The following is an 11,689-nucleotide window of genomic DNA, read 5'->3' on the forward strand; positions in this document are numbered from 1 at the left end:
TGGTACACGCTAGGAGCCCGCCTGCCTTTTCTGCAGCCACATCACAGCGGCGGCTCACCACCCTGCCGCGCTCAGCTAACACGAGCCTTTGCTCCCTTCCAGGGCTCACGCACTGCTTACAGAGCAAATGGCTGTTTCCGAGGAGCTCTAAGGCCCGCCGGGCTGCCCAGAGGCCGGGCTGGGTGACGCCCGAGGGTCCCCGGGAGACGCCGCGGGACCGGCAGCGGCCACGGCTCCTGCTGGGCTGCAGCGCCCCCTGCAGGGCCGCGCTGGGCTCTGCAGCAGCCGGGAATGACCGCTTCCAATCGAATTCCGTCTGGAACGGAGAACACTCCCATTGGGAAGCGGGATGGAATGAAAAACAGGTAATCATTCTCTGCCTCCGGGGAGGGAAACACAATTTCAATTTTTTTTAACAAAATTGCATCTGGACAACTAAAATAATATATAAAACTAATTGAAACAATTAACTACTTATCATTTTCAGGAGTGCATGACTACTGCCTGCCAGGTCTTACCTTCAGGTGTCAACTCAGAATCAATTTATAACTGAAGTGTCAAGTAGAAAAATATTATCATTTTTTAAGAGGGCACACATAACAGACACTGCTATTTTCCAGAGTGCTCTTCTCTTATTAATGTCATCTTATTAAAGCAGCTGGAGTCGTGGTCAGATTCACAGCCTGCTAATATATATATATATATATATATATCTTTCCTGTGTGTCCTGGAGCATTGGCTCAAAGGCTCAAATCTCAGCACCACAGCTCTGCAGTCTCTTTACTCAGAGCTGGCCAAAGAACAAGAGACTCATGGAAAAATTTTTAAAAGAGGCACCTGCCATCTCTTTTGTGTCTTTCATATTATATTGTTAGATAAATGTGTCTCAGGTACACAAAAAATAAATTATTATTAACACTTGTGGGTCCTACCACTATTCTACCCAAGTATTTGCAACAAGATTGATTGACTATTGAAACAGATGAACAGATCTTCAAGAGAAGGCAAAAGATTTCATGAGGTCAGAATGACTGTTATCCCTAACCCAAACTCATTGAAAAAACCTTCAAAAACCTCCAGAGAATGCTCAGCCAAGCATGTGAGAACAGAAAAAGTGATGTATTTTCTTCTTTGTGTTAAGGCACTTATAAACAGTAACAAAGAAGAAACATATTAATATAAGGACTAAACCAAATAATTTCAAATAGCACAGAAATGGAGAAAAGTATTCTCAAACTGCCTTCCAGTTTACGGAAGCACAAAGTCCACTCTGTCAGAACTAATGTACAGACAAATATATTCTTGAAATAATTCTAAAGCAAACATGCCAAGCTCCAGAAAAGGAGGATAGGGCATGCCAAAACAACGTTTCCAAACTTTTTGAGTTATTTAAAGTAAGAATGCAAAACTTCCTACTCTCCAAATCCAATATTCACATTCCATACAGTTATATAGACAGAAAAAACACTCCAAAATTATCATTCTCTTTGTGTGTAAGGAAGGCAGGAGCCTCTCTTAGGAGAATGCAGACCAGGTACAATCTGGACTGGCCTCTAGGCACCTTTCACAATTCTCCAGTAACTAAGCACCATCGGTGCACACATCCATCCAGCTCTGCGAGTCTTCTTTGTCATACTGACCTTTACCTCCCACTAACTCCACTTTTCTCCTGATATGATGATGTAAGCTTTGGAAAGCCCCAGGCTGAAGAGAACAATATTAAATTTCAGAACCAAGAGCAAGCTTTTTCTTCCTTAATATTCTGGTAAGTGCAGTAAGTCATTTTTGCCAAGATCTTAATTGTTAAAATGCTATTAAAGGTATCATGCTAGCATTTTTTCACATTATCGGGTCACAAAATACAAATATTTTATAATTATTATTCCTATGAACCTCATCATTAAAGACAATTCCTATATATCTATTAAGTTAGCCTTTCCATAACAAGGTAATGTTAAAATAATTTCTTGGTTGATTAAAAAATATAAGTTTAATGTAAGAAAATCCACATTATCATGTGTAGTTTGGTGTGCAGCCATGAAAGAATAGGTTTTATGATTTTATTGGAATAGTAAGTTTCTCTCATGTGTTTCTGATGGAAATACTCAGGACAGCATGCATACCAAAATACTGAGCCTTTCCAGAGACACGCAAATTGCTAATGCCCAGTTCTTTGAAAGTTTGATTAATCAAATGAAAGTAAAGGCACCTAAGAATAAAAGAATCTTATTGAGAATTCTTTTTAGTAGTTTTGGTTTTAGTAGCTTACAGAATAAAGACATAACATTTACTTCAAAACTAAACTTCTTCCTCACAAGATAATGCATCTTTGCTGTGAAAAAACCCCAACAAAACATAAACAAAAAAACCCCACAAACCAAAACAACCCTAAGCAGAACACATGAAGTTAGAAAAAAATTTGCATGACCAAGTTCTTGTAAAGATTCATTTTATAAACAATTAAATACTAAGTAAAAAATGCTTCAAGAAATCTAAATTTCACCAAACAGAAATTATGTGATTGAATCCTTTTTGGAGTAAAACACTTGTAAGTGGAGAAGTGAAAAAATCAGCTTTGATGCATACTGATTTATGTATGGTATATACACAGGCGAAACATGCTGCCCCACTTTGACCTCTCAGGATTTAAATAATTATTTTCCTCAGCAGTGAACAGCAAAGGAAGTAATAGCAGCTGGTAAATCACAGCAAATGGAAGCCAAGGAAACCCTTCCCCTTTCCCACCACCCATCAGGCCCGAGTACTTACAAAGACGAATTCCCTTGCAGCGGTGTCGCGGAAGTGAAGGTCAGACACCTCTGTTTCAGAAGCTGCCAGCCACTGGAGGGCTGCTCTGAGCTGTGGGTCCACTAGATTTGGTTCCAGATCAATATTCATTATTGATAAAGTCTTTCGCACTTGCTCCAAACCTAACATTAAATATAAAACGAGCAAATCTATAGCTTCAAATTGTTTCAAAAAAATCTCTGTAGTTCACTGTTTATAGACTATATTATCTTAAAAACCCCTCAATTTAGTGTACACAGATAATATGAAAGGAAAAACCTAGATTGGTCGCAAGTGTTTCAGAACTTTCCCATTAGGAAGTACTGTTTATCCCATTTACAACCATGTGCAAACATAGCTACATATTAAAAGATACATAAACTATAATGACAAGAAATTTAGCATAGACTTTCATTGCTGTTCATTAAACAGCAATGGCTCTCACATGGTCCATCAGCTCCTTCCATTTCAAGCTGCAGTTTTTTGCTGTGCCTTCATTTAACTCATTTTAAGAAGTATGTATTTCTGAATTCTTTCCTGCACTGATCAGACGGCCTCTTGAACTTTTACAAAATATACCGCTGGTTTACTGAGGCATATCCAGTTTTTCAACATTTCTTTTAGAGCATAAGCTCCAAAAATTTGTACAGCATTGGAAGAGTAGTAAATAACATTTAGGAACTACAGTATTGTCAACCTCTGTTCCCAGGCTGAGTTTCTGTATCCAGCTACCACAGAGATTCTTTATCACAATCCCAGAAACAACTAGGCACGTATGTAGTGCCCTCCAAGCTGGAGTCACTGCTTCCAAACTACTGAACTTGACTCTAGAAACATGGAATATATCAACAACACAAACACTTATTCATGTTGAGTTTAGCTCAATCTCAATACTCTTCCAACTAAGGCTGTGAAAATTGAGGTACACAAGGTATTCATTCCCAAGTGGCAAAGTCAAGCAAGTTGAAACAGATTCCCACAGAAGTAAAAGCAAGAGAAAATTAACTAGCAAAACTGTCAAACAGTCCTTTCAGTGGACAACAGATTATTTGTCTAGGAGCTCCAAAATTTAACTTCTTCACAGGAGAAAGAACAATTTTTTAAAAGATTATGACAGTGGGTGGAAAGCATTGTGGTAACATTGCTGGGAAATTCTGGTACATTTTTTAGTATTATAAAATAAATGTACCTTTAATACTAAGGCTTTGATTCAAATTCTTTGGTGACCAAGGCACAGTCAGCTTAGAAAAAGCCAGACATTTCCAGGTATGACATGAACAGAACTTCCAAATGTACAACACCAGGTACAAAGTGTTCTACCTAGCACACTGTTTAAAGAGTCCTACAATTACACAACAGAAAGACCCTTCTCAAAACAATAGTGAGAAGGTGAGGAAATTAGACTGGAAAAATTTCACTAGAAAATCCTTAATACAGTATAAAGCAGGCTGTTGCACTACAGACAGTAGGTGACACCCAAACCATGTAAAGAAAAAATCCCATCACTATCCTAACTGAGAAATTTGAATATTTGAGATGCCAGAACTTTTAAAGTTGAGACCAAAAGAAAGCAAATTAAAACCTGCAGATTAGAAGATACTTTAATAACAATTATTCTAAGGAAAAAATACTCATTAATATAGATTATATAGCTTTATTTTCTTATATCGTTAGAGTAACATCTCATTTAATACAATTAAGAGACGTTGGTTACTTAGATACATTTTCCAGGAGCATAAAAAGAGAGAAAAAAACTCCAATCAACACATCTTTCTGCTTACACTAAGACTACTTGAAGATGTGCAACAAGGCAGAGTATCATCTGAAAGGAAGTAGCAGAAGTTCCTGGAAACACTTTATCTTCAGAACACACCCAACACAAAGACCAATGTTACAACATCAGCTCATCTTAAAACCATCTTCACACACTGTGTATTGGCTGTTCTCATTTCAGTTAACAAACTCTGGCGCATCAATCACACTGGAACCAGACCACAGAGATCTTCTAACAAACCACAAAGTTGTAACAAGATTTTGGATAGACCTTATGTTATACTTCACTAAGAAGAGATGGAAAGTAGCAAATGCATCAAATCCAAGATTTTTATTATTTTTTATGACTCTTCCAAGATTAATGTGCCCAGTTTGAGTAACTTCTTCAGCATTTTGAAGGCAGCCATGCAGATGCATTGCCATGGCTCCTTAACAAATATTTTTCCTAAAAGTTAAGCTCTGCCTACAAATTCACACTTTCAACAAGCTGATCAAAGTTCCCTACCTTATGTTATTAAATTTATGTAACCATCAGTAAGTAACTAGCACTACCCAAAGGCTGCAAATTTCAGTGTATTAAGAGGATTATGTAGGGCTTTAATTGAAAATTCTGACGCTTGACTGTCATTGATTATGATGAATGGAGATGATAGAGTTGTCACCTGATTTTGCAGACTATAAAGGCAAAGAATTAAAAAAAAAAATTAATGTACAGTGCACAGGACAAGAACAGTAGCATATGCAGGAACTGACGTTACCTTCTACAGCATCCTTAGAATCTTCATCTTTATCTTCTGTTCCATCACTGTATTTTAATTAAGAAAACAAAAATATGAATACAATCCAATATATGCAGTAAATGTAGTAAATTCTAAGACTGTAATGAAGGTTGAACAACAACAAAATCATAAAAGAATTAAGGAGTGATCATGAAAAGCAGCTTTGCTTCTCACACCATTTCATATTGTAAACAGACTTATCATCAACGTCACAAGATTTTCTCTTAGGAAAAGAAGAGAGAAGAGAGAAATGAGAAAGGTGTTAAAGGTGCTACTTATTGATTTTAATAGTTTTGCTTCATATGTGAAAAGGTTCAGCCACCTTATGTCACAGATATGAATAGCTATAGATAAGCCTAAGTGGTCTATAAAAACCAATTACTATGCAATTCTGAAAGTTTACACAAGCTAAAGGGAAAAAAAACCCAGAAATCCTGTAGGAAGCAAGCTCTAGTCTGCATGAAAAAAAAAAGTAAATCTAAAGACTTAAAAAACTGCAGGCAAGAACATGCAAAAAAGGGACCCTTTTGCAAGCAAAATACATTAATCAGTTTTAGCACAGAAAATTTAATCATTCAGGGTGGATTAATTAATGAAAAAATCATATTGTGATTAAGTGAGAAGAGTGTGAATAATGTATCAGCATAAAAAATGTACTGTATTTTTATTTTCAAAAATGATGATTTCATGCATTAATTATGAGGAACCCATCTGGTTTATATTTCTCAACTCAACCAACCTGTCTGATGTTGGAAAGGATAAATTCTCCTCATACATATCCCCTTCTAAACCAAGACTGCTCCAGCTACTGCTGTTACCATTACTGCCAGGAGAAGAAGAGAAGACAGCTGAACTAGAAAAGAACAATAGCTCAAACTAGAACCTTCATTTTCCTTACAACTCTTTTGTCAAGACATTTAATGCAAGAGCACTGAAACTTTCTAGGTTTACTGGAACAAACATGGCTCTCAGTGCCATCCAGAGCAGTAATGTGCACAATAATGCAAAACTAGCAGGTTTCAGTACACTGGTGAAAGGATTAATTTGTACTCATTAATTTTTCAGATCAGTGCTAGCAGCAATTCTGTCCTCAGGTCTAAGCACAATGCTTGAATATTTCTAAAAGCTAACAATTTCAAAAGGATTACTCATAAGAAAATAGATTACATCTGTATTATTTGCTTAAGGAGCAGGTAACAGTTAATAAAATTATGCACTGTGAAGACAACTTCACATATAAAATCCTTCCATCTCACTCCAAAAACCCAGTAACGATCTCCAACAACCTGATGAGAAGGAATTCCTAGAGTAAAGAATTGGTTTTTTTCATTTTTAATATTGTTCTCTAAGTTGATCTTTTAAAAAAAGTAGGTTTTTAAATCTATGAAAACAATACTGAAGAGATTACTTCACTTACAGTTCCCAAAAATTCTGCACTTATTCTATGACTACATTCAACCAATGCAAGGAACTGAAAAAACTGAGCATGTCCTTACACTCATTAATTTCAGTCATTATAAATAGCACAGTTTGTTAAGCCTGTCAATATGTACAACACTGAGCAACTCATATGATTAAATCTCATTCCCCCACTTCATACCACCCCCAGAGGATGTCTGGAAGCCTTCCAAGAACAGGACTTCCAAATATCCAGCATTCTTCAAGAAAGCAGACTGCCTACTAGAGATGGCATGAGAAGCTGAGGAGTAACTGCAGAGAAGAACTGCTGCAGGAAGACGCTTTCTTTTAAGTTTTATGTGACTGTTGAAGGTCATTTCCACTCATGGCAAACAGCAGAATCGGGGAAGAAAACATTTCAAGAGACAGACATTGATCTCTTTCAAGTGTTTGCCGGTAACATTATCACCTATCAGTGTCTCTTGCTCTCCAGCATGCCTGCTTGGATCCCAATTTCCAAACAATGAACAGCAGGTTAGCAAGTCCACAAAATAAACACACTCAAATAACGTGAAAAAAGTTTAAGAAGTTGCAAGTGCCTTATTCAGTACATTATTGTTTATTTAGACTACATGTCCAAAGAAAATTCAAAGAGTTCTCTTGTTATGCTAACAAGAAAAAAGAAAATTAAAGAGCAGAAGCTTCTGAAGAAACCAATTTGCAGAGAATGCAAACCTGGTCTAAAAAACATTTCTTGAGCTACCGTGTGAGACTATCACACTTTATATGAAATATTAAATTTGGCTTTAAATCATTAAATTACAGGTATAAAAAAAAAGTTAATATAGCCTATCGGTATCAATACTTTACACTCACAGTGCCTCCTTCACTGGAAGTTACAAACGCAGAACAAAAATAGAAGTAAAAGCTGTGCTGGTCTGCAGACTAAAGGATAAAGAACTTGTCATCTAACAGAGTAACCTCTGCACACTACTGTTCTGATTAGGCAAGAGACAAGGCACTTTAAAGAGGTCAATCCTGGTCTGAAATAATCATATATATTGAATCATATGATTGCAGTGAGGTATGAGAAAGAGATGAGACCTTTTCCTAATTAACAGCCAAATTAGCAGTCTATTAAATAAACTCCTGTAACCACAAAACAAGCAATAAACAGACAAAGGCATTATAATGCCTCTGTAATTGTTCTGCAGCTCTTCAACAAAAGCCAGCAGAAGAATAACAAAAAAAGCAAGAGGCTTCTGCTCTGAGTTATAACCCAACCTGGATGCTGGATGGAAAGCCTATGTCTGTGCCTGTGCTTATACCTACAAATCAACTAGAGAGAAAGCTTAAGAACTTTTTAATTCTAAATTTAAGTCACCAGATTTAGGCATGAAAAGCAGAAGACACAAGCACTTCCCTGCATAACTAACTAGCAAGTTCTCTAAATACTTTTCATCTTAATGGAGCTGCCCACAGGAAGCAGTGAATTAATTTCTGGTGTTGCTTTGCTTGTGCTTGGCTTTTGCTTTACCTGTTAAACTGTCTTTATTTCCACCCATGAGTGTTCTCACCTACACTCTTCCAACTCTCACCCCCATCCCACCTTGGCAGGAGTGACTGACTGCTGGGTGGAGCTTAGTTGTCAGCAGGGGTTAAACCACATCAGGGTATTATCACTGAGTCTGTGCTTGTTACAGGTCTCCCCCTGGCTATCTTTTTATACAAAAGGCAACAACCCCAGATTCTTGCTTCCACCTGATAAAGTTCAGCAACACAGACGAACACACATGCTGTTACCAAGCCACAATTAGTTCTGTAAAACCAGCTGATCAATTTGCACATGCCTGTTTCCTCCATCAACACTTTACTATCCAAATTATGCCTCCCCTTCTATAACTAACATGTTAACTGAGATCATTCCTCTTCTAATGAGACACAGATTTTCTTTCAAATTACAAAAATTACCTTTTCATTTACATCTGTTTTGGGAATGATAAATCACAAATACAACACAGGCACTACTGGTCCAGAATTTTATTATACTTTTTCCCTTTATCAACTAATCTATATTTTATTGTGTAACTGCCAACATAGTGAATATTCTCTCTTATACTCAGATTTTCATCATCATTTTCACTTGCATCATCATTTTCATAAGAGATGATGTTTTACTAAAATGACTCTGAGTTAATGCATTTTTTTACAAAATTATTAAGGTGCATGAGTGATAAATTGTAGTAGTGGTTTAATTAAATTATTTAGTTAAGCAAAACATGAAAAATACTGCAAACATTTAACTGAGCAGTTTCACATTGGTACCAAATAACCTAGTTGGATAGTACATAAGCAAGCATGTCTCACATACTTTCTTTAATCGCAGCAATGATGGAAGTACTAACTAAAGAAAAAAAATCTCTCTCTCATTTCTGCTGTTCTTCAACAGAAATGCTGAATTTTTTCATATCAATCACAAAAAACTAAGTTTATTCATTCCTCATACATTCCTTCTACAGAAGCTGGGGCCACAACTCTCAGTATAATTCTCCCTGGAAACAGGCAGAGGCATTGCAAATTTTAGAACTGCCATTCTAATCTTTGTTAGCTGTCAATCAGCCAGGAACAGTACAGTGAGAAGCTCTGTAGAAAACATTACTAACTTGAACGGGTAAGTTCCAGTATTACACACCTGCAATTCTATGGTTGGCAGTATATAAATACTCCACCAATGTCAGTTAGAGCAGCTTATAAATTCCAGTTCCAAAAAAGACAAAAACAGCTGTAAAAGCTCAGCATGCAAATTAAGCTATTACTTTTTTCAAAAATAAATTAATTTATGGAAAACATTTTCTCAAGGATTAGGTTTTAATATTTTAGAGCACAACTTATAAACTGTATTCTCAAGCTTTATTTTACACAAGGTAGTTGTTTTTAAAATGCTTCCATCTTTTGCTAATACTTAAATTTTGTATGTACAGTTTTACTTGATGTGATTCCCTGGCATCAATGACAATGCACTCTCCATATATTTTACAGAGTATGAACATTCATGGCCAACAACATTTTGTAAGAAAACAAAATCATGATATTAGAGCCATTTTTAATAAAAAAGTCATTGTGTGTTGAAGACAAAAATAATCTCCCCCAAACCCCAGGAGAAATATCACTTGATGACAAGTTATTTGATGTCAAGGTAACTGTTTAACTATACTAACATCTTTATAATTACCTGTCACTTAGGTGAAGAAAACTGCTGCTCTCATCAGGATGTTCATCTTCAAAACTTAGATTGGACCAACTCCCAGTGCTATCATCACCAATACTAAGACTCATCTGCTGGCTAACAACAGATTCAACAGAGTGAAATCCTTCTCTTCCAACAGAGCTAAACAAAAATTTAAGACAAAAACATCACTGCATTTCATGCTGATCTGTGTTTAGTTCATTCGCAGCAATTTAACCCCATTCCAAAGACATTAAATTCCATAGGAAAAGAAAAGGTGGGGAATCCCTTAATTTGTGCCCTATTCTAAACACAAGAAATAGTGCAACCAAATTAATCTGAGACATCAACAGGCTTACATCAGGGATTGCTATGTGGAATTCTTTCATTAGAAATCAAAGAGAGTGGTACAAAGACTTCTCTCATTTGGAATATTATTTGCTATGAAGCACAGAAGGCACTGCAGCCTTGCAGCCTGTGTATCGAGGTACACCTGTCAAGCAGAAGACTTACCATTTCTGAACTTGTTCACCCTAGAACAGTTTGGCTATTTTCCCTGGCCTGCCTTCAGTACTAGCACTTAAGTAGTCTGCTACTGAGGGCAAAGTGCTTAAGTATAAACTGGTGACAAAAATATTAGGATTCCATTTTTTAGAAAATTTTCTGCAAAAAAAGATTTGTTTTTCTCCTTCAAGAAAGTGTAGCAATGCATGACTTGTACAGAACTTTTCCCCTCAGGAAGTAAGTTTAATTCTTTTATCCAAAAACCAATCAAGCAACCATACCCCACAGAAGTTAATCTTTAGAAGACACTTTAAAAATTCATTTAAAGTCTGAATTCCTTATTAAAAAACCAACCAAATAAAAAACCTTACAAAATGAGAACATGCAGTTATGAACTAACTTTCATGTGCACACTGTGATTATCTATATATATGTATATATGAAGCAGTAGGAAGTTCAAGAAAAATGATCAGTAACATTCACTATTTAAAAAGGCAACCTTAACCACATCATGCCTAACACTTTGCTCCAGTGAGCACGAATTTGCACAAATATGTTCCTGAACTGGAACCCACCAGGGTAATAAAAAAGGTAATTTTACTAATTTTTATTTACAGTTATACCAGCACCAGCTGTCTACATCACACAAGGCAGTTTCTAGAGGATCATATGCATTACATACTGCATGCTAGATGACAATAGAAGAAATATTTATAAATTCTGTCACAGCAAAATTCTAATAATGCTTCCTTGCCCCAAATTTAATAATAAACAGTATCGCTTTGAACCCCGCATTTTGTTGTTGGTGTATTCGAATTAGAATTTTTAAATAGAAGTGTCATCTTTGATACCATAGGTACAGAAAAACATCACATGACTTTTTTCTTTAGTCACACATCAAGCAAAGACTCAACCCTGTTGTGCAAAGACCAACAATATACTCAAGACCACTTTTATGCTCTTAGTATTTATGTGTTTCATATCAAACCTTGAAAAATTTAGTTCAGTCCTACTGTAAAAATTACTTCAAAATGAAAAAAAAAAGGGTACGGATTGCTCTTGGACCTGAAAAGATTTCACTATGGTCACAGCACAATCAGTTTGAGGAAACAGTTGTTTGCAACAGATTTACAGTGGAAAATATTTCCTATTTATAAGCCTAATAAAGGAAACAGTATATTACTCTTTGCTAAATACACAAGAATTTCAAAGTCAATTCCCT

At 36.1% G+C, this 11,689-nt stretch overlaps 1 protein-coding gene across 3 annotated transcripts in view; it reads right to left on the bottom strand.

Moving 5' to 3' along the window:
* The window catches only part of AKAP11 (A-kinase anchoring protein 11), a 44,232-nt gene that overhangs the window by 6,154 nt on the left and 26,389 nt on the right, over positions 1–11,689 (bottom strand). The window contains exons 8-11 of one of the 3 annotated variants that reach the window (XM_059466491.1): positions 9,970–10,125; positions 6,079–6,162; positions 5,319–5,365; positions 2,770–2,930 (exon numbers count right to left, since the gene is read on the bottom strand). In XM_059466491.1, coding sequence (XP_059322474.1) covers positions 2,770–2,930; positions 5,319–5,365; positions 6,079–6,162; positions 9,970–10,125 — 448 coding nt within the window. Of the gene's footprint in view, positions 1–2,769; positions 2,931–5,318; positions 5,366–6,078; positions 6,193–9,969; positions 10,126–11,689 lie in introns of all 3 variants that reach the window. The other 2 variants (XM_059466490.1, XM_059466492.1) reach the window with 2 other exon arrangements.

This window comes from Ammospiza nelsoni, chromosome 2, assembly GCF_027579445.1.
Source record: "Ammospiza nelsoni isolate bAmmNel1 chromosome 2, bAmmNel1.pri, whole genome shotgun sequence".
In the NCBI taxonomy this organism is placed as follows: Eukaryota; Metazoa; Chordata; class Aves; order Passeriformes; family Passerellidae; genus Ammospiza; species Ammospiza nelsoni.